The 22,918-nt window shown below is 37.0% G+C and overlaps 1 protein-coding gene and 1 pseudogene across 12 annotated transcripts in view; one reads left to right on the top strand and one right to left on the bottom strand.

The window, feature by feature from the left end:
- EVI5 (ecotropic viral integration site 5) overlaps positions 1–22,918 on the bottom strand; it is a 284,357-nt gene that overhangs the window by 215,151 nt on the left and 46,288 nt on the right. For 11 of the 12 annotated variants that reach the window (XM_063664744.1, XM_054476264.1, XM_063664759.1 and 8 more), the window contains exon 2: positions 14,845–15,074. The exons of the other annotated variant lie outside the window; for it this stretch is intronic. In XM_063664744.1, coding sequence (XP_063520814.1) covers positions 14,845–14,993 — 149 coding nt within the window. In that variant the 5' untranslated portion in view covers positions 14,994–15,074. The remainder of the gene's footprint in view (positions 1–14,844; positions 15,075–22,918) is intronic. 12 annotated transcript variants of the gene reach the window in all.
- LOC129012476 (AN1-type zinc finger protein 1-like) lies at positions 4,487–11,767 on the top strand (annotated as a pseudogene).

Below are 22,918 nucleotides of genomic sequence, written 5' to 3'. Positions count from 1 at the left end.
CAGGGGGTGGAGGGCTGGGGGAGGGATAGCATTAGGAGAAATACCTAATGTAAATGACGAGTTAATGGGTGCAGCAAACCAACATGGCACATGTATACCTATATAACAAACCTGTACATTGTGCACGTGTACCCTAGAACTTAAAGTATAACAATAATTTAAAAAAAAACTCCAGTAATTATTCCTTAGTTGTCAACATATATATTAAATACATCTGGTATTCTGGGGTAAATTGTGAATTGTTTGGGAACAAGCAATTCATCTATACCCACACCTTACCTACAACAATTTTAATATAACGCTTTGTGTATTTTAGTTGCACAGTAATTATTGATCACAACCATAAAAATAAATTCAACTTTGGTCACTTACAAAATCTATACCAGAAGTTATCTTTACTGGAAACTACTTCATCCTTGTGTATAATAACCAACTAAACACTTAAAAATCCTTTATATGCTTTAGCACTGTCTATAAGTGCTTTGTCAGTCCTGCCCAAACTTCATGTCCCACTATTTTTCTTTTTTTTAATTATTTAAAATTATATTTTATGTTGACAAATACAAATTGTATATATTTATCATGTACCACATGGCTAAATCAAGCTAATTCATATACTCATTACCTCACATACTTCTTTTTGTGGTGAGAACACAAAAGCTACTCTCTTAGCAATTTTCAGGAATATAATATACTGTTATTAACAATAGTAACTGTATTATACTATAGATCTCTTGAACTTATTCCTCCTAACTGAAATTTCATATCCTTTGATCAATATCTCTTTTTTTTTAAATTTTATTATTATTATACTTTAAGTTTTAGGGTACATGTGCACAACGTGCAGGTTTGTTACATATGTATACATGTGTCATGTTGGTGTGCTGCACCCATTACCTCGTCATTTAGCATTAGGTATATCTCCTAATGCTATTCCTCCCCCCTCCCCCCACCCCACAACAGTCCCCAGTGTGTGATGTTCCCCTTCCTGTGTCCATGTGTTCTCATTGTTCAATTCCCACCTATAAGTGAGAACATGCAGTGTTTGGTTTTCCCACTATTTTTCTATCACATATCTCCTTTTGCTCTATTTAATAGTCCCTTTCATTTCCTTTTCTGAGAACCTATTTGCTCATAACAGCCCTCACACAACCTAACACTCCACTTTGATCTTTCAAGATCCTCTTCTAATTTCATCTTATCCAAGAAACTTTGAAAATCTACATATTATTTTAAAAGACTATCTCTTCCCAAAACTTCTGACCAGAGGATTTGCTCAAAATCTTTCAAATGTAGTAAAGAAAGGTGTAAAAAGTTAAAACCAAAACACATATACACACACTAAACCCACAAAAAGTTATCATGTGGCACACCCAGCTTTCTACCTTACCCACTGAGTGCTGAGAGCCAAAGAAAACCTTTAAAAGGTCTTTCTAGGAAATGATCATAAGAGAGCAGTATTTTCTATCACCAGGTTTGCATGAGTTGATATTAGGTCCTATTCCTGGGGCTCAATTAGGCCAGACTCAAAATCTATAGTTCCTAAATCCTGTTCCCTGTGAATTTCCTTCAAGCTACTGTTGTCTGTCTCCATCTCAATAGGAAGGGACCAAGTCTGAGGACAGGTCTATTTAAAGTAAAAATTATCTCAGCAGTAAAATTATAAAATTACTTCAATAATTACCTCAGCAGTAAATTTTTTCAAAGCTAAGCAGAAGTAACATTCACAATATATTTATATATGATATTAACTCCAATATCTAATTGTCAAATAATATAAATCAATTTTTCTAATTCTATTCAGACTTCTTCCCATGCTGTTGCGGGAAGTCAGGGACCCTGAACAGAGGGACCAGCTGGAGCCAAGGCAGAAGAACATAAATTGTGAAGATTTCATGGACATTTATCAGTTCCCAAAATTAATACTTTGATAATTTCTTACACCTGTCTTTACTGCAATCTCTGAACATAAACTGTGAAGATTTCATGGACATTTATCACTTCTCCAATCAATACTCTTATAATTTCTTAGGCATGTCTTTAATCTCTTAATCCTGTTATCTTCATAAGCTGAGAATATATGTCACCTCAGGATCACTATTGTACAAATTGATTGTAAAATATGTGTGTTTGAACAATATGAAATCAGTGCACCCTGAAAAAGAACAGAATAACAGCGATTTTCAGGGAACAAGGGAAAATAACCATAAGGTCCGACTGCCTGCGAGGTCGAGCAGAACACAGCCATATTTTTCTTCTTGCAGAAAGCGAGTTGGAGAAATATCACTGAATTCTTTTCCCAGCAACGAATAACCCTGGGGAAGGAATGCAATTCCTGTGGGTAGGTCTATGAACGGCTGCTCTGGGAATGTCTGTCTTATGCAGTTGAGATAAGGACTGAAATACGCCCTGGTCTCCTGCAGTACCCTCAGACTTACTAGGATTGGGAAATTCCAGCCTGTTAAATTCTAGTCAGACTGGTTGTCTGCTCTCGAACCCTGTTTCCTGTTAAGATGTTTATCAAGACAATGCGTGCACAGCCGGACATAGACCCTCATCAGTAATTCTAATTTTGCCTTGCCTTGTGATTTTTATTGCCCTTTGAAGCATGTGATCCTTGTGACCTACTCCCTGTCCGACCCCCTCCCCTTTTAAAATCCCTAATAAAAACTTGCTGGTTTTGCAGCTCGGGGTCATCATCACGGTCCTACCAATATGTGATGACACCCCCGTGATTTACAGGCCCAGCTGTAAAATTTCTCTCTTTGTACTCTTCTCTTTATTTCTCAGACCGGCCGACACTTAGGGAAAATGGAAAAGAACCTACGTTGAAATACCGGGGGCTGGTTCCTCCGATACCATGCCAAAGGAAAATACAAAACTTTATATGAAAAATTATTTCATTCTTGCCATGATTAAATAATAGAGACTAGATTTACCCTCTTTCCTGAAACCAAAAAATATTGAACAAAATACATTAAATTATATCAAACAATGATTTTCAAGACTTTAGGCTTGGCACACTCACTCATGCCCGTAATTCCAACACCCTGGGAGGCCAAGGTGGGCAGCCTGCTTCAGCCCAGGCGTTCGAGACCAGCCTGGACAACATGGCGAAACCCCATCTCTATAAAAAGTACAAAAATTAGCTGGGCATGGTGGCACACACCTATAGTCCCAGCTACTCGAGAGGCAGAGGTGGAAGGATCACCTGAGCCCAGGAGGTCAAGGATGCAGTGAGCTGTGATGGCACCATTGCACTCCAGCCTGAGCAAGAGAGTAAGACCCTGTCTTAAAAAAAAAAAAAAAAAAAAAAAAAAAAAAAAAGACTTTAGACAACAGGCAGCATTGGAGAAGAATTCCTGAGACTCAGGACATAAGTAAAGTCAACTCTATGACTGCCATTTTAACCACCTTGAAATTCAGTTTCTGGGCCCTATAACAGGTGGGGAAAATTGAGATACAGTCTTGTGTGCTCCCTGAATTGAGGAGATGATGAGGAGAGTCATTGCAAGTCAAATAAACCATATTTCAGGTACTCAATGGCAGTGAGACCAAGGTGGCTAGAGTTCACAGGTCACGACCAGAGATGAAAGAACTATACACAGATCTTCAGAGATAGGTAGATCTCCATCAAATATTCAGCTGGGAACTGATCAATGCATTCATGTAAGGAAACTATCCGTGGCCAGAGAATCAACCATGAGAAAAGATTAGATGTAACCATGGCTAACATTCACACAGGGTAGAGAATTACACCTATCCTCACCAGCCAGACTGGAAAAGCTACTGTTTCAAGACACATTGGGAAGAGTACACAAAAGGGTCTTGCTTCAGTAGTGGGGAATAGTAGTTCTAGGCTCTGTATTACTCTAGAACAAATTCTTTTGAAGTAATTTAACTGCATGCCAGAACAAAATTCAAGAATATTTATAGGAAAATAGAAAATAGTCAAACACAACAAGATAAAATTCACAATCTCAGGTACTCAATAAAAAATTATCAGGCTTTGAGACCAGCCTGAGTAACACGGTGAAACCCCATCTCTACAAAAAATACAAAAACTAGCAGGGCATGATGGCACACACCTGTAGTCTCAGCCACTTGGGAGGCAGAGGTCGAAGGATCACCTGAGCCAAGGAGGTCAAAGCTGCAGTAAGCCATGGTCACGCCACTGTACTCAAGCCTGGGTGACAGAGTGAGATTTTGTTTCAAAAAAAAAAAAAAATCGGGCACGCAAAGCAGAAGAAAAGTATAACCAACAATGAGGTGGGGGGTAAATCAATCCATCAAAAGCAAACCAGCATTAACTCAAATGTTAGAATTACCAGAGAGTCCATTAAAAGTTATCCTAACTGTATCCTATATATTCAAAAGTTTAATAGAGACATATTAAAAAACACTCAGCTCTAACTTCTAAACATAAAACTATAACAAAATGTGAGAGATAAAAAATACACTAGACGGGATTAATAGCAACTTAGATATGGCAAAAGGCAGTATTAGTGAATCTGAATACGTAGCAACTTTCCAAAAAATGAACAAAGCATCAGTGAGCTGTGGAACAACTTCAAGTGGCCTAATATGTGTGTACTTAGAGTCTCTAAAGAAGAGGCAAGAAAGGGACAAAAAATTACTTGAAGAAAACATTGGCTCCAAAATTTCCACATTTGAAGAAAACTGTAAATCCATAAGAAGTTCAACAAATCACAAATGTAAGAAACATGGAAAAAACAATGACACTTCAGAATCAAATTGCTTAAAACCAGTGATAAAGCAGAGAAAAGAGACATATACAAAGAAACAAACGTGCTTGAGAGTAACAAACAAACAAAAAGGTAAGGAACACATCGAATCTCTCACTGAAAACACAAGAGAGAAATCAATGAAATCGCAACATTAAAATATCTGGAAAATAAAAACTGTCAACCTATTAAATAGAATTCTATAGTCAAAGAAATATATTTAAAAATCAAAGCCAAAATGATGACTTTCTCAGACATATAAAAGCTAAATAATTCATCACCAATACCACCAACTACATGAAATGTTAAAGAAAAAGTATTTCAAGAAGGAAATATCAGATGGAAATCTGGATCTAAAGAAAGGACAGAAGAGCATTAGAAATGGTAACTAAATAGGTAAACACAAAAGTTTTTTCTTATTATTTCAATCTCATTTAAAGACAACTGACTGTTGAGTTAAAAAATAATGTAGTATAGAGTTTATAACATATATAAAAGTAAAATGCATGACAAAACTGGTGCAAAGGACTGGACAGGAGAAATGCAAGTGTGCTATTATAAGGTTCTTACAGTACATGTGAAGTGGTATAACCCTCAAACGCAGACTGATAAGTTAAAGATTTATATTATAAATCTTAACACAACCATTACAATAAGTTATAGCTTACAAATCAATAAATGAACTATAACAAAATCATAAAAATATTCAATAAAGTCAAAGATGGCAGAATTAAAGGAAACAATATAAGATGATGACAAGTTTAAATATAACAATATTAATAATCACCTTAAATGTAAATAACCTATTTTCCTCAAAAATCTCAAAAACATTAGGATGTGTGAAAGAAGTTGGTTACAAAAGACCATTTATTGTATTCATCATAATGAAATATCCAGAATAGGCAAATCCATAGAGACAAAAAATATATTAGTAGTTACCAGAGGCTGGAAGGAAGGTGAAATGAGGACACTAATGGGTACAGAGTTTCTTTTTGGGGTGATGGAAATATTCTGAATGGGAGTTTGGATAGTAGTAATAATGGCACAAATTTGTCAACAGATTAAAAACCACTAAACTGTACCCTTTAAAAGTGTGAATTTTAGATCCATCCCTGCTAGATTCGCTCATAAAAGGTTTGGCCATCTGACTTACTTTGGCCAATAAAATTTAAGTAGAAATTATGTATACCACTCCCTAGGGGATGCTTTAAGGTATTTCAACTAGATCTCTTTTCTGTCTGTCATGAGTCTGATTTATCCCAGATAGATGCCAGCTGCGGTCACAAAACAAAGCAGAGTAAAGCAAAGATGTATCCAACCTACCAACTGAGATGAATGTAAATGTGAGCAAAAAATAAAACTTCAATTTTTTAAAAAAATAAAATGGTTTAAATAACCCAATTAAAAGAAAAAGATTGTCAGATTGTATTTTTAAAAGCAAGACCCAACTATATGCTACTAACAGACAAACTTCAAAGATTTTTTCTAGGTATGATGGCTCACACATGTAACCCAAACATTTTAGGAGGCTGAGGCGAGAGGATTGCTTGAATCCAGGAGTTCAAGAACAGCCTGGGCAACACAGTGGGACCCCATCTCTAAAAAAAAAATAAAATTTTGTAGTCCCAGCTACTTGGGAGGCTGAGATGGGAGAACTGCTTGAGCCTGGGAGATGAAGGCTGCAGTAAGCCATGATCGTACCATTGCACTCCAGCCTGGGTGACAGAGTGAGACCCTGTCTCAAAAAAAAAAAAAAAAAGTTAAAGATAAACAAAAAAAAAATAGAATACAAGCAAAAGGCTGGGAAAATACATAAGATGTTAACACTATTCAAAAGGAAGCTAGAGTGACTATATTAATATAAGATAAAGTAGATTTCCAAGCAAACAGTTACATTACCAAAGATAAAGAACGTCATTTTACAAGAGGATATAACAATCCTAAATGTTTATATATCTAAAATAGACCTTCAAATTACATGAAAGACAGAATTTAAAAAGAAATAGATAAATCCATAATTATAATTTGAAGTTACTGCTCTTCTCTCAATATCTGATATAACATGTAAACAGAAAGCCAACAAAGATATACAAACAATAGTCACCTCTTATCCACAGTTTCACCTGCCATCCTGCCATAGTTTCTTTTTTTCTTTTCTTTTTTTTTTTTGGAGACAAAGTCTCGCTCTGCCGCCCAGGCTAGAATGCAGAGTGCGGAGGCGCGATCTCTGCTCACTGCAATCTCTGTCTCCTGGGTTCAAGTGATTCTCCTGCCTCACCCTCTGGAGTAGCTGGGATTACAGGCGCCCGCCACCATGCCCAGCTAATTGTTGTATTTTTAGTAGAGACAGGGTTTTGCCATGTTGGCCAGGTTGGTCTTGAACTCCTGATCTCAGGTGATCTGCCCACCTCGGCCTCCCAAAGTGCTAAGATTACAAGCATGAGCCACCGGGTCCAGCCAATCATGGTTTCAATTACCCACAATCAACTGTAGTCCAAAAATATTAAACAGAAAGTTCCAGAAGTAAATAATTCAAAAGTTTTAAATTGTGTACCATTCTGAGCAGCACAATGAAATCTTATGCCATGCTACTGTGTCCTGCCTGGGAAGTGAATCATCCCCTTGCCCAGTGTATCCATGCTGTATGTGCTACCAGCCGGCTAATACTTAGTAACCTATCTGAGTCAGTTATCAGATATACTATTGTGATATCACAGTGATTGCATTCAACCCACCCTTATTTTACTTAATAACGGCCCCAAACCACAAAAGTAGTGATGCTGGCAATTTGAATATGTCAAACAGAAGCTGTTAAAGTGCTTCCTTCAAGTGAGAAGGTGAAAGTTCTCTACTTAATAAGGAAAGAAACAAAATTGAATGCTGAGGCTGCTAAGATTTGTGGTAAGAATAAATCTTCTATCTGTGAAACTGTAAAGGAAAAATAAATTTATACTAATTTTATTCTTGCACTTCAAACTACAAAAGTTATGGTCACAATGTATGATAAATGCTTAATTAAGATGAAAACAGAATTAAATTTGTGAGTAGAAGTCAGGAACAGAAATACGTTTCAGTTGATGACAATGAGGTCTGAAACTATCCACAGTTTCAGGTATCTCCTGGGTGTCTTGGAAAGTATCTCTCACACATAAGGGGGGACTACTATATAGCACTAAATGACTTTATTAGAAAAGAAAGGTCACACAGACATTACAAGGTGACAACATATTACCAATAAAGGTCAAGGACTTTTCAAGACAACTTCATATCCATTTCCCTCATGAACACAGATGCAAATACATTCAACTCTCCGTATCCTTCAGGAATTGGTTCCCTGATACCAAAGATACCAAAGATACCAAAATGTGCGGGTAGTGAAATCCTTAGATCAAATGGTATAGTATTTGCATATAACCTATGCGCATCCTCCTTATATTTTAAATCAGCTCCAGATGACTTTTAGTACCTAATACAATGTAAACATCATATAATAGTTATATGTATTTTCTATTTATATTATTTTTATTGTTGTATGTTATTTCTTATTTTAAAACATATTTTCCATCTGTGGTTCTGCAAATGCAGAACTTATGGATATGGAGGGCAGACTGTATTAGAAACAAAATTTTAGCAAATTGAATCCAATACTTTACAAAGACAAGATATAATGATGAAGTGGGGTTTATCCTAAGAATGTAAAGTTGGTTGAACATTGAAAAATCAATGTAATTTGCCATCTTATCAGACTGAAAGAAGAAAACCATTAATGATCACTTCAGTAAAGGCAAAAAAAGCATTTGACAAAATCCAAAATCTGTTTTACATAAATTCTCAGCAAACAAGAAACAGAAAGAGGTGTCAAGTGCAATAGCTAATGCCAGTAATGCCAGGAGGCATTTGGGAGGCAGAGGCAGGAGGATCACTTGAGCCCAGGAGTTTAAGACCAGCTTGGGCAACATGGCAAAACCCCGTTTCTACAAAAAAGTACAAAAGTTAGCCAGGCATGGTGGCACATGCCTGTAATCCCAGGAGGCAGGGCTTGGAGAATCACTTGAGCCCAGGAGGTCAAGGCTACAGCAAGCCCTGATTGTGCCACTGCACTACAGCAGCCGAAGTGACAGCGCAAGACCCCCATCTCTAAAAGAAAGAAAGAAGGAAATGGAGAAAGAAAGAAATGGAAAGGGGCTGGTCACAGTGGTTCACGCCTGTAATCCCAGCACTTTGGGAACCCAAGTCCTTGAAGCCAGGAGTTTGAGATTAATCTAGGCAACGAAGCAATACCCCGTCTCTACAAAAATATTAAAAAAAAAAAAAATTAACCAAGTGTAGTGATGCATGCACGTAATTCTAGCTATTCAGGAGGCTGAGGTGGAAGGATCACTTGAGCCCAGGAGACCAAGGCAGCAGCGAGCCATGATTATGCCACTGCCTTCCAGCCTCGGTGACAAAGCAAGACCTTCTCTCGCAAATAAAAAAAAAAAAAAAAAAGGAACTTCCTCAATCTGACAAAGGGCATATCCAAAAAATACAGTTAACATCAAGCTTAATGCTTTCTTCTTAAGATCAGAAAAAGAACAGGTATGTCTGTTCACCACTTCCATTCAAACTTATATGGGAGGTTCCCAATAAGTAGCAATAGTCAAGAAAATAGATAAAAGGCATCCAGATTGGAAAGAAGCAAAAGTGCTCTCATTCACAGATGATAGGCTCATCTATATAGAAAAATCTAATGGAATCTAGACAAAAAACAAAAAAAAACTACCAAAACAATAACTGAGTTTAGCAAAGCTGCAGGGTACATGAATCAATATAAGAAAAACAATTGTAGAGCCAGGCACAGTGGCTCAGGCCTGTAATCCTAGCAGTTTGGGAGGCCAAGGTAGGCAAATCACTGAGGTCAGGAGTTCGAGACCAGTCTGGCCAACATGGTGAAACCCCATCTCTACTAAAAATACAAAAATTAGCTGTCATAGTGGTGCATGCCTATAATCCTAGCTACTCAGGAGGCTGAGGGAGGAGAATTGCTTCAACTCAGGAGGCAGAGGTCACAGTGAGCAGAGACTGCGCCACTGCACTCCAGCCTCAGTGAGAGAGTGAGGCCCCATTTCAAAAAAACAAAAAAAGAAATACAATTGTATTTTCTTTTTAACACAGAAGGTGTTGACAATTGTTCTATACGCTAGCAATGAACAATTAAAAATGAAGTTTACAAAAACAATACCATTGACAAATAATAATTGAGAAATACATTGTGTTCATGGGGAGGAAGGCAATACTGTTAGAGATTTAATGCAATCCCAACCAAAATTTCAGCAGGCGTTTTTGTAGAAATTAACAACTTGATTGTAAAATTCATTTGGGAATGCCAAGGACCAAAAATAGGCCAAAAAAAAGAACAACAGTGGAGGCCTAACACGATCTGATTTCAAGACTCAGTATAAGCCTACAATAATCAAGGCAGTATAGTGCTAGTATTAAGATAGACATATAGACCAACAGAACAGAATAGAGCCCGGAAATAGACTCATACACATATAGACAACTGATATGTGACAAAAATGCAAAAGTAATTAAGTAAAGAAAGAACAGTCATTTCAATAAATGGTACAGGAATAATTAGATGTCCATATTCAAAAAATGAACTCCAAATGTATCACAGAGCTAAATGTCAAACTTAAAACTATAAAACGTTCAGAAAAAAAATAGGAGAGAAACTGTATAATCTTGGATCACCAAAAGCACAATCCATAAAAGAACAATTTGAAATTGTAACTTAATCAAAATTTAACATTTCTGTTCTTTAGTGGCACGAGAGAGATGGCACAGTTGAACACTGGGCAGCACTGCCAGATTTTCTTTCATTTGTGTGTGATACTCAGCAATATTTTGCCTTGAACACAAAAGCTGGCAGTCTCATGGTTGTCCTGAGATGACTGTAATCAATGAGAGACGGAAGACATAAACATAAATTTTATCCATGCTCATTCAAGGACCGTGTTGAAAAACTTGTGGCAGTTATACTTCCTTACTGTGAGAATAATTTTTGCCTGAGACACCATCATCAGTCAGATCACAAGTTACCACTCAGTAACTTGTTAAAGACATTGATTCCAAAACAGGAGAGACAGCAAACAAACAAGGGTAAGGTGACAAAAAATAGTGAAACAGCTGCAAAGGAATTGCATTGAAATTAAGGATATATGCTGATGGGGATAAATCACTGCCACAGGAAGAAACTATTTGCTTTCAAGTTTTCCTACCTAAAGGGAGCAAAGAGAAGGGCAAACCAATGTTCTTTTCCATGGATGAAGCATCAGAAAGGTCACAGACTTTGCCACTTCTCTGGCCAGTCTTAAAGATGACAATAGGCCAGGCACGGTGGCTCACGTCTGTAATCCCGGCACTTTGGGAGGCCGAGGAGGGCGAATCACGAGGGCGCATCACGAGGTCAGGAGTTTGAGACCAGCCTGGCCAACACAGTGAAACCCCGTCTCTACTAAAAATACAAAATATTAGCTGGGCGTGGTGGCGGGCACCTGTAATCCTAGCTACTTGGGAGGCTGAGGGAGGAGAATTGCTTGAACCCAGGAGGCAGACATTGCAGTGAGTAGAGATCACACCACTGCACTCCAGCCTGGGAGACACGTGAGACTCCATCTCAAAAAAAAAAAAAAAAAAAAAAATGACACTAACAGGCCAGGCACAGTGGCTCACACCTGTAATCCTGACACGTTGGGAGGCCAAGGCAGGAGGATCAATTGAGCCCAGGAGTTTGAGACCAGCCTGGGCAACACAGTGAGACCTCATCTCTATTTTATTTTAAAAAAAAGAAAAAAAAATTAACAGCTAAGAAATTAAGGTTGTGTCACATTACTTCAGGAGAAGCCTTATCCTTAGAACTTACTTTGGAAACCTGGATTGCTAAATTGGATTGTCCTTTATAAAATGGTGGAAATATAATCTTGGAATATCTTAATGATGAATGATAATTTTGTAAAAATGTTGAGTCTTACTTGGAATAGTCATTCAAGGATTCAGGCCAGAAATCACAAGGAAAATTCTACATACATGGTTAAGTCAATTTCTTTTACTACAAATACAATTTTTTTTTAATTCTTAAAAGTTGCTTTTAACTTATTTCCACTGATGTCATATTTTACATTATCATCTTTTCTTTTTTTTTTTTTAATTGAGACGGAGTCTTACTCCATAGCCCAAGCTGGAGTGCGGCGGCACGATCTCGGCTCACTGCAACCTCCACCTCCCAGGCTCAAGCAATTTCCTGCCTCAGCCTCCCGAGCAGCTGGAACTACAGGCACGTGCCACCACGCCCAGCTAATTTTTTTTTGTTAATTTTAGTAAAGATGAGGTTTCACCATGTTGCCCAGGGTGGTCTCGAACTCCTGAGATTGGGCAATCCGCCCACCTCTGCCTTCCAAAGTACTGGGATTACAGGTATGAGCCACAGCGCCCTACATTATCAGCTTTCTGTTAAATTTGAGTGTTTGTGTTTTAACTATGTACTGATCCGCAATTATTAGCAAATTCTTATAATTAATTAGCTTTCATTAGGTTATGCTGCAGTTAACAACAACAAAGGTGTATTTCCTGGTGAGTATTGTCAGCTGTTGACTGGCTGTAGCACTGCTCAAAGTCATCTTCACTCCAGGATCAAAGGTGAAGGAAAGTCCCTTTTGGGACGCTGTCATTCTTTTGGCAGAAGAAGAAAGAAATGAAAGAAAGTTCAGTTTTCTCTTACAAGACACATGCACCATATTCGCTTTAAGCAAGTTATATGGCCACGCCTAGCATCTTGGGGGCCAGAAAGTACAGCCTCGCTGTCTACCTACATCATGATGTATAAATTGATGTATATACATGAATTGTAGGAACTTACAGATCATATTCATTCAATCTCCTAATTTTTGCATGAAGAATGTTAGGCCTAGGATGAGAAAATGATTTTCTTGGTATCATTTAACTGCATTGGGGCATATTTCTGACAAAGACCCACTTCCAGTAGGATTCATCTTTTTTGTTTGTATGAATGTGTTACAAATGAAGAAGATGGGATAGCTCAACTTCATTACAGTCCGTGTATAAATACCAAAGCAAAACACTTGCCGAAAGTAACTACATTTTACCAACAAATTCAGATAAATGCTCTTGACTGATGTTTTCTATTGACACCCAGAAAAATACTACTATAAGCAGAACAGAAACTATTTCTTTTTCTTTTTTTTTTTGAGACGGAGTCTCACTCTGTCGCCCAGGCTGGAGTGCAGTGGCATGATCTCCGCTCACTGCAAGCTCCACCTCCAACAGAAACTATTTCTATTTATCCTTTGTCTCTTTTCTATTCTACTTGTCATGGACATGTATAGTGGCTTTAGATTTACTTAAAGGAGTGAACTTGGAATGTTCAAAAATAAATAAAATAAGATAAAACTTCTGCTTTTTGAAAGACACTTTTAAGAGAATGGTAAGCTGCCAGCTGGGGGAAGAATTTGAAAGTCATGTGCTTGATACAAGACTTTTACCCCAAACATATAAAGAACTCTTAAAACACAGTAATAAGAAAGCAAATAATCAAATTTTTTTTAAAAAATCAAAGAATATATACAGATGACAAACACATAAAAAGATGCTCAAAACCAATAGAGAAATGCAAATTAAAACCAGAGATACTAATACCTAATAAAATGGCTTAAACTAAAAAGACTGATCATACCAAGTGTTGGCAAGGATGTAGAAGAACTGGTAATTTCATACACTGCTGGTGGGATATCAAAAAGTACAGGCCCTTTGAAAAACAGTTTGGCAGTTAAACATATACCTACCATATGATCCGATCATTCCATTCCAAGAGAAATGAAAGCATACATCCATGCAAAGGCTTAAACACAAATGTTTATGGCATTTAATAGCAACAGGTGAGTGAATAAACTATGATTTTCCACATGATGGAATACTATAAAAAGGAATCAACTATTGATATGTGCTATAACATGACTTTCAAAATTATGCTGAGTGAAATAATCCATACCAAAAAAACTACATACTGTATGATTCCATTTCTACAAAATTCTGGAAAATGCAAACTACAGTGGCTGCCTGGGGACAGCGACAGGGATAATGGAGATGTTCATTTTCTTGATTTTGGTGACAATCTCACAGGTGTATACATATGTCAGAATGTATCAAACTGTACAGTTTAAGTATGCATAGTTGATTACAACGATACATCAAAAAACCTGTTAAAAGTTACTTTTGTTATGATTTTAAGCCAGTAGCATTATATAGCTTGACTGAGCACAAAAGGGTACTCTTCCATATGTATATACTATATATAATATTATATATTATATATAAATAATATATATTATATATCATATATATCATATATTATATAACATATATTATATTATAATATGTTATATACAACATATTATAAAGTATATTATATATTTTATATATATTATAATATAATCTATAATATATTTTATATATTATATATTATTATAATATAATCTATTATAATATATATTTTATAAATATAAATAAATATATAAAGAGATGATGCCCTAAAGAGCTTCTGACAATAACATGGTAAGGAAACACACAGAGTCCGGAATATGCATTCCTAGCAGAGCAGAAAAGTATTCTATTTAATACCATTAGGAGAAAAGGATATTTTGCTTTCTATGAATAATTTATGAAAAGACTTCCCACTCTGAACCACAAATCAGATATCTATAATGGATTAAATTATTTTATGCTTTTACTAAAGGAGACTGTTCAGAGAGTTTAAAATTAAAAAGTGATAGTTTCATTTACTTTTTAAAAAATTGATAAAATTCAAGAAGGATTTAGGGAATTTGCTATATTAAGAAAACAAATCTCTAAAGCTATTTGAGCCAGAAGAAAATGTTAGTCTCTTTTAAGACCAATCTCCCCCAAAAAAAGACGAACACTTCTGTAAGTAACTTTGATAAATAAGAAACCAAAAAATAGAAAAAAAAAATTCTAGTGTAAATAAATATGAATGGCTGGATTTGTATGATAATTGGAGAGAAAAAAGCCAAGCAACCTCACTCACCTATTCTGTTCTTCCAGTTTAGCCAGGAGTTCTAAGTCGTCTGGACTCAACTGTGAAGGGGAAGATGGTGAAAGGGCTGGTGTCGATAGTGTGGTAGATGAGGATGTGGTATGTAATGAAGCAGATGGACTTGCCACCTGACTGGCCATCTGACTGACTGTATGCGATACTGTGTTCTTCACCCATGAGAGAGTAGAGCTCAGCTTTTCTGCAACTTTGTCTGTCGCCACCTAAGGACAAAAATAAAAGTTGCATATACTTTAGTTCACTGTATTCATTACTGAGAACTTAATAATTCTGTTAGGATTTACCTAATAATCATCATCAGAATATTCTCTTTGAGGAATTAAAGGTAAAACCTGTTTTAGCAACAATACCCTAATACCCAGCTTTTGCAAACTGTTTATTTCAGTTCTGCAGCATGAACAAATCAGAACAGTGTTCCAAACTGAGACCCATCAGGAAGTGACAAAAATCAACCAGCATGTTTCAAAAATGAAAAAGAGCAAAAATATCAAATTAAAGATATGCTGCCTAATGAAATTTTTGTTATTTTAAAAATACATCCTACATGTATGTATGTATATGGGTGTATTGAGTGAGGATGTAAAATGTATTCTTTCTTGGGGTTTTAGTCAAAAACATATGCAAGTCAAGGAATTAAAACATGTCCATTAGATGATCAGGGAAATCCTGTAACATGACTAACAATTCAACAAAAACTGGGTGTATTTAGCATAAATAAAATGTAGTGAGGCCCTTGATCGATCTCTCGTCAAACCACTAAAGAGTGTTGTTACAGAAGAGGGACTAGCACCACAGGAACAAAATTATGGTAAATGGCTGGGTTAATAGAATGAGAGGCGTTCAAGGTAGAATTTCTAATAGTTGGCTTATTCAGAAATAGAATAGGATGCCTAGGAAAGAGCAGTACATTCCCTACCAATAGCTACATTAATGTGGCAATTGCAAAAGCCAAATGTCAAGAGTTGGTTAAGGGTAAGCTTCTGTTTTAGGTGGCTAACCAGGAAGAAAAAAGCCTTTAAGATCCCTCTCTTTTCTAAGATTCAATGAATTATACATATGCTCACATATTTGTTATAAACCATGCCAACCTCCTAAGCAGATATGTATACAACAAATTCAGCTGAAAAAGAAAATGTACATACTGTTCAAAGGTAACACTGGTTTATATATGGCAATCCATACGAACATATGTACACACACAAAAAAATCCTGTCCAGATCCTGGTAGTGGGTACCACTCTCCTCCTTGGTTACCCAAGCATTTCCTCCTGCCCTCAATATATACATGGCTCTTTCTCTGTCTCCACTTCCTCCACTTCAATTTAGCAGGAAAATTCCATGTACGGAAAGGATAAAATGGAAAAGCAATTCTAAGGACATAGTTAAGCCACTTAACCTGAGGATGGAGCATCTAAAAGGACAAAGATTCCATTACAAGTGCTGAATAGGGGCAAGAGTTTTATTAAACTCAAGATACCTCTCATTTTCTTTTCATTTGCCAATAATTTTCCCCTTTTAGAACTTACTTCCTTTAGAAATGATATTACGGAAAGGATCAGTGGGCTGTTACCGTTGAGAGAAGAATCCCAAGAAAGAAAAGCTGAATGGCATAAGAGACCTAAAAAAGAGAAGCAGGAGGCGATCATTTATGGCTGCTTCCAGGCAAAAGAAGTCCTTCCCATCAACTCATAGATGAAAACAGCTCATCAGGGCAAAAGGCCATATAGCAACCAAATAATAATTTAGCCAAAACTTTATTTGTGCCACGAAATGACAGAAGCCATAGTAGGCACCAAGACAGCCTACTGTGTGATTTGTTATCCTATTGATCTTAGGATAACAACTATAAACTCAATTGTGAAAACGGTACAAATTTGCATCCCCAAAGCACACTCTAATATTTAAAAAGAGAAAACCTAATGTATAAAATTTACAGAAAAATGGAAGAAAAACTAATGTATAAAATTTATAGAAAAATGGTACGCTTTACCAATATATTAATTTCAAATATATTTACAATTTTCAAGAATTAATGCTTTACATTTTCATTATATTAAACTCCCCTACTCAGTAAGTTAATTGCTGCAAAAGCAAAAGACACCTATTAATTGCTTTATTAAAAGAAATTTATATCATACCCCTTCTGCACACTGTAGCAACGGGCTTTGATTTAAAGAGTTTGGCATAATCAAGAGCACAATTCTGACATGCTTTAGACCTCACTGAAATGGAACTCAGCCTATAACTACTAAAGACTCAACTTCAAATTTTAAGTTCTTAAATATAGTTACAGTATTTAATTGCAGTTGCAATTTAATAAAGTTTAATATTCATAGAATCTAGAAACCCCACAGGGCTAAATTATTTTTTCATATATCATCATGTACTATTTTTCCTTTAATTTTACTTTTCCAAACTTCCACCCTGCCACCTTTGAATCTCTTTTCCTCAACCTAGGGTAAATTGAGGTCATATAAATAAATATAAATAAATCTGACAATGCAAATATGTCACAAAGTTCCTGTCTATCTCATAGAGGTGTTATGCATTTATTTTAAAAAGTGAACATACTGGCCGGGTGCGGTGGCTCACACCTGTAATCCCAACACTTTGGGAGGCCAGGGCGGGCGGATCACCTGAGGTCAGGAGTTCGAGACCAGCTTGGCCAACATGGCAAAACCCCATGTCTACTAAAAATACAAAAATTAGCTGGGCATGGTGGCGGGCGCCTGTAATCCCAGCTACTCAGGAGTCTGAGGCAGGAGAATTACTTGAACCCGAGAGGCAGAGGTTACAGTGCGCCAAGATCACGCCAGTGCACTCCAGCCTGAGCGACAAAAGCGAAACTCCGTCTCAAAAAAAAGAAAAAAAGTGAACACACTTTGAAAATGCTAAAACCATCATTAAAAAGGCTTAGTAATCACACACAAAAAGCCACATATTGTATGATTCCATTTACATAAAAGTCCCGAACAGGCAAATCCAGAAGTAGATTAGTAATTTCCAGGGCCTGGGAAAAGGGATGGAAAATGACTACTAATGGGTACAGGATTTCTTTATGGGGTGATGAAAATAATCTGGGATTGGTCAGCAGTGAAGGTTGCACAACCTTGTGAATATAATAAATGCCACTGAATTATACACTTTAAAAGGGGCAAATTTATGATATATAAATTATATCTCAATTTTTTAAGTGTAGTAAAAGCATTATATACTATTACAATAGTTGAATACAATCTCCCATGAGAAACAGACATGATTATATCACTTTATATTTTATTAAAAGGATGCTCTTAACTTCCCTAAAATAGATCTATTTTTAAAGATTCTGATTTTAGATCAAAAATCACGAGGGAGAAAAGGCCATGGCTATGGTTAATTACTTCCTGAATCATACTGTGAAACTGAATCACATTTCTAGAGTACAATATTCCCCTCTGGGTAAAGGGTACCATTGTGGCTAAAGAGGAACTATGAGTATGGGTACCTGTGCCATCACTGAGAGTCAAAAACCCAACAGATCTTTAAATGTCAAAAGTCAAGTTACCATTAAAAAAAAAAAAGGGCAGTGCAGCAGTACACATTTCATAATGTCAGGACTTCAGCTATATACAGATGTCACAAAGACTCACCAATCATTTTGCAGTTCTATCTTTTTACCCTTCCTTAGAGCCAGAGAATATTTCCTAATACTTTTTCATATCTGTTTACTGAATGAACACGAGATGATTTTAAAATATAGTTACCATTAGTGTACATACAGCTTGCTTATATAAACAATTCACTATCTATTATCATTTTACAATCTTCCTTCAAAAAGTACAGGAACCAGAGACAAGCAGCTTTTAACACAGAAGCTCAAATACTTTCAAGGGCTATTGAGGACTAAGAGACTTTTCCACCACCACACCACAATGCAAAACTGCTTTATTTTCCGTCTCTTATTAGCTTCTCCAAAGTACCTGCTGTTTATCCGCACCCCTCTAATCTGTGTTACACTCATTTTTATCTCCGCTTTTTCTTTTCTTTTCTGGTTTCTTGTCTCTTGACAATTTTCTTACACTCTTTGATTCTCACAAAGCTGGCCATTATGAGGGACTGCCAACCAGGCATCTCATGTTCCTTCCTTGAGATGAGTGGACCAAAAACACACAGGTCAAGATTTTGGTTTTATTTTTTATTGGGCTCACTTTTACTATGTCAGATATACATATGTGTATATGTGTGTGTCTGTATACATGTATGTATAAAATCAACTAATATTTACTGAGTATTCTGTTAAGTCACTATGCAAAGCATGGAGACTGCTATAATTAAAGGTAGTCCCTTACCCTGTCATTATTCCTGTATTTCTTATAGTTATATGGAAAAGTATCTAAAATAGTATCCCTATCACTCCCTTTAGTATCTTTGTTAACTGTATGGCAGTCTTAGACTTAGTACTGAAAGCCAGTATAACAATTTCCACGTGGTATGGTGGGGGCTCTGATGTGAAATTTTGACCAGCCTTCCACGCCACCTAAACTCTACGTAGATTCCATGCAACTCCCACAGTATGGTGCCATAGAGGTTTGGAAACAAAGTTTCAAAGAGGAGGGGAATATATCAGCAAACACTTTTTCAGCATTTAAATCACGCCAGGTACTGTTGTAAACACTGTTTGTTTACAACACTGTACACTGTTGTAAAATGAAAAGCAGCACTGCTTTTGCTGCTTTTCATTTTCCTTTAGTTCAAAATATTTTTACTTTGTCTTGAGACTTCAACTCATGTGTTACTCAGAAGTGTGTTTTTTAATTCCCAAGTATTTTCAGATTTTCCAAATATCTTTCTAACTATACACAACACAAGTTGTATAGATAATTGTTAGTGATCTCTAACTTAATTCCACCGTGGTCTGAGAATACAAGTTAAGATGTGTTTTATGTCCCAGAATGTGGTTAATCTTGGCGAATGTTCCATATGAGTTTGAGAAAAATGTGTTTTTTGCTGTTGTTGGATGAAGCAGTCTATATATATCAATTAAATCCAGTTGATAAATGGTGCTATTCAGCTATAGCCTAACTGATTTTCTGTCTGCTACACTATAAATTACTGAGAGGTGTTGAGGCATCCAACTATAATAGTGAATTTGTCTATTACTCCTTACATTGCTATTGGTTTTTGCCTCACAGACTATTTTGTCTTCTGGGAGAACGGACCCGTTTATCATTATGTAATGCCTGTCTTTATCCCTGATAATTCTCCTTCTTCTCAAGTTTGCTTTGTCTGAAATTAATATAGTTATGCCAAATATCTTTATATTAGTCAAAAGTAAATAAGTAAAATATCTACACACACACACACACACACACACACACACACAGAGGACGGCAGACTTGAAGACAATCTGGTGGTTTCTAGACTGGCTCTGTTTTTGGAGAAGGGGCATTTCTCTTACATTCTTGAAAATACAACTTTGCATTTAAAAGGATGTTTGCATTTTGAGGTGCTTTATAGAGGAAGAGTTTTTCCAAACTATGTAGTGAATCACATTATTAAAAGCTAAAGTCCTTAAGTAAAATTTTTTTTATTACAGAAATTCTCAGACATTATTACGCACTGTCAAAAGTAGAAGGTAGAGGAATTTACTTTCCAAACTTGACTAGTCAGGAATCATTTTTCTCTCTTTTTTTTGAGAGGGGGTCTTGTCACCCAGGCTGGAGTGCAGTGGTGCAATCATGGCTTACTGCAGTCTCAACCTCCCAAGCTCAAGCAATCCTCCCACCTCAGCCTCCCAAGTAGCTGGGACCACAGGCACACAACTACCATGCCAGGCTAATTTTTTTTTTTTTTTGGTAGAGACAGGGTTTCACCATGTTGCCCAGGCTGGTCTCAAACTCCTGGGGCTCAAGCGATCCACCTGCCTCAGCCTCCAAAAGTGCTGGGATTATAGGCGTGGGCCACCGCACCCAGCCTTTTTCACTCTTTACTGCAAAACAAATTCCGATAAATGCTGCTCAGTTGCCAACAGTACTCATTCTTTAAGGTGTTTGTGTGCTCTGTGTCATGTTTCTCTTCACTTCTATGGTACTTGTCGTTTATATTAAATATTGTGACATTCATTAATAATGATCATATTCACTGAGTACTTGCAGATACATTATCACCTCATCTCCACAGTGCTATATGTGCCATATTATGCTTACGTTGTTATATTATAAACCATTAGATGTACTACTGCCTCTCAGTACCTTAAGAAAGAAAAATAGGCCAGGTATGGTGGCTCAGGCCTATAATCCCAACACTTTGGGAGGCAGAGGCAGGAGGATCACTTGAGATCAAGAATTCAAGACCAGCCTGGGCAACATAATAAGACCTCATATCTACAAAAAACAAAATTAGCTGGGTGTGGTGGCACAGACCTGTAGTAGAGGCACTTGTGAGGCTGAGGTGGAGGATCACTTGAGCCCAGGAGTATAAAGCTGCAGTGAGCCATGATTATGCCACTGCACTCTAGCCTGGGCAACAGAATGAGAGCTTGTCTGAAAAATAAAACAAAAACATTATTTCATATATATTCCTGTAGGTCAAAGACAGACCATTCATTACTTTTCATGAATCTTCTTGATGACCTGAAAACAAAATTGGTGAATAGTGTCAAACTAAACTTGGCCTAAGGATGCCCATGTACTTGAGTCCTTACATAACAAAGAGCAACCTAACTTAGTTGGCAAACTAACTGAAAGCCTAAGTTGGGTGTACAGTATACTTACGTAATAAATAGCTGAGTCTCAATCAATCACAGCAACCGAGCTTTAGGCAGCCAACATTGAACCCATGTTCTAATAAAGCAAATGCCAAGCTGCAACCAAAAGAGCTGTCTCTTTACCTCGCTTCTGTTTTCTGTCCATAAATGCTGCTTGACCACATTGCAGGTCAGAGTTCTCTGAACTTGTTCTGGTCCTGAAGGCTGTCCGAGTTGTGAATCGTTCTTTGCTCAATTAAACTCTGTTAAATTTAATGTGTCTAAGGCCTTTCCTTTTTACCAGTGAGTACTCAATACTTTCTCAATGACTTTTGATTAATTTTGATTGTTAAATAGCACATTTCAATGAAGGTATCTCCTATTCAAAATTCCCTTTGCAGCTATACACACTAAAAATAACTTTTAAAGTACTACACTGGCTGGGCACAGTGGGTCGTGCCTGAAATGCCAGCACTTTGGGAGGCCGAGGTGGGTGGATCACTTGAGGTCAGGAGCTCGAGACCAGTCTGGCCAACACAGTGAAACCCTGTCTCTACTAAAAATACAAAAATTAGCCGGGTAGTGGTGCACGCCTGTAGTCTCAGCTACTTGGGAGGCTGAGGTGGCAGGATCACTTGAGCCCAGGAGGCGGAGGGTGCAGTGAGCCAAGATTGCATCACTGCACTCCAGCCTGGGCAACAGAGCTAGACTCCATCTCAAAAAACAAAAAACAGGAAGTATTATACTCATTCACCAAAAAAAATGTTAACATATAAATTAGTCTGATGGCTATTAAAATAGTCCCTTCTGGTAAATTGCTCTTGGATATAGAAAAGTGTAAATGGGCGAGGCACAGTGGCTCATGCCTGTAATCCCAGTACTTTGGGAGGCCAAGGCAGAAGGACTGCTTGTGTCCAGCAGTTCAAGATCAGCATGGGCAACAGAGCGAGACCCTGTCTCTACAAAAAATTAAAAAGAAAATTAGCCAGGCATGGTGGCATGTGTCTGTGATCCCAGCTACTTGGGATGCTGAGGCGGGAGGATCGCTTGAGCCTGAGAGGTCAAGGCTGCAGTGAACTGTGATCATACCACTGCTCTCCAGCCTGGGCAACAGAGCAAGACTCTGGTTAAAAAAAAAAAAAAAAAAAGTTTTTTTAAAAAAGAAGTATAAGTGAGTAAAACAACCATATATTATTATATATTATTACCCAATACAAGTAATGGGGGAAAAGCTATAGAATAATTTTTACGACACATTTGTAAAAGTCTATATTTCCCAAAGATAGCCTATATAGTCCGCAGGTTCCACATCTGCAGGTTC

Source organism: Pongo pygmaeus, chromosome 1, assembly GCF_028885625.2.
Source record: "Pongo pygmaeus isolate AG05252 chromosome 1, NHGRI_mPonPyg2-v2.0_pri, whole genome shotgun sequence".
NCBI lineage: Eukaryota > Metazoa > Chordata > Mammalia > Primates > Hominidae > Pongo > Pongo pygmaeus.
This window is presented reverse-complemented; position numbering and strand designations above follow the sequence as displayed.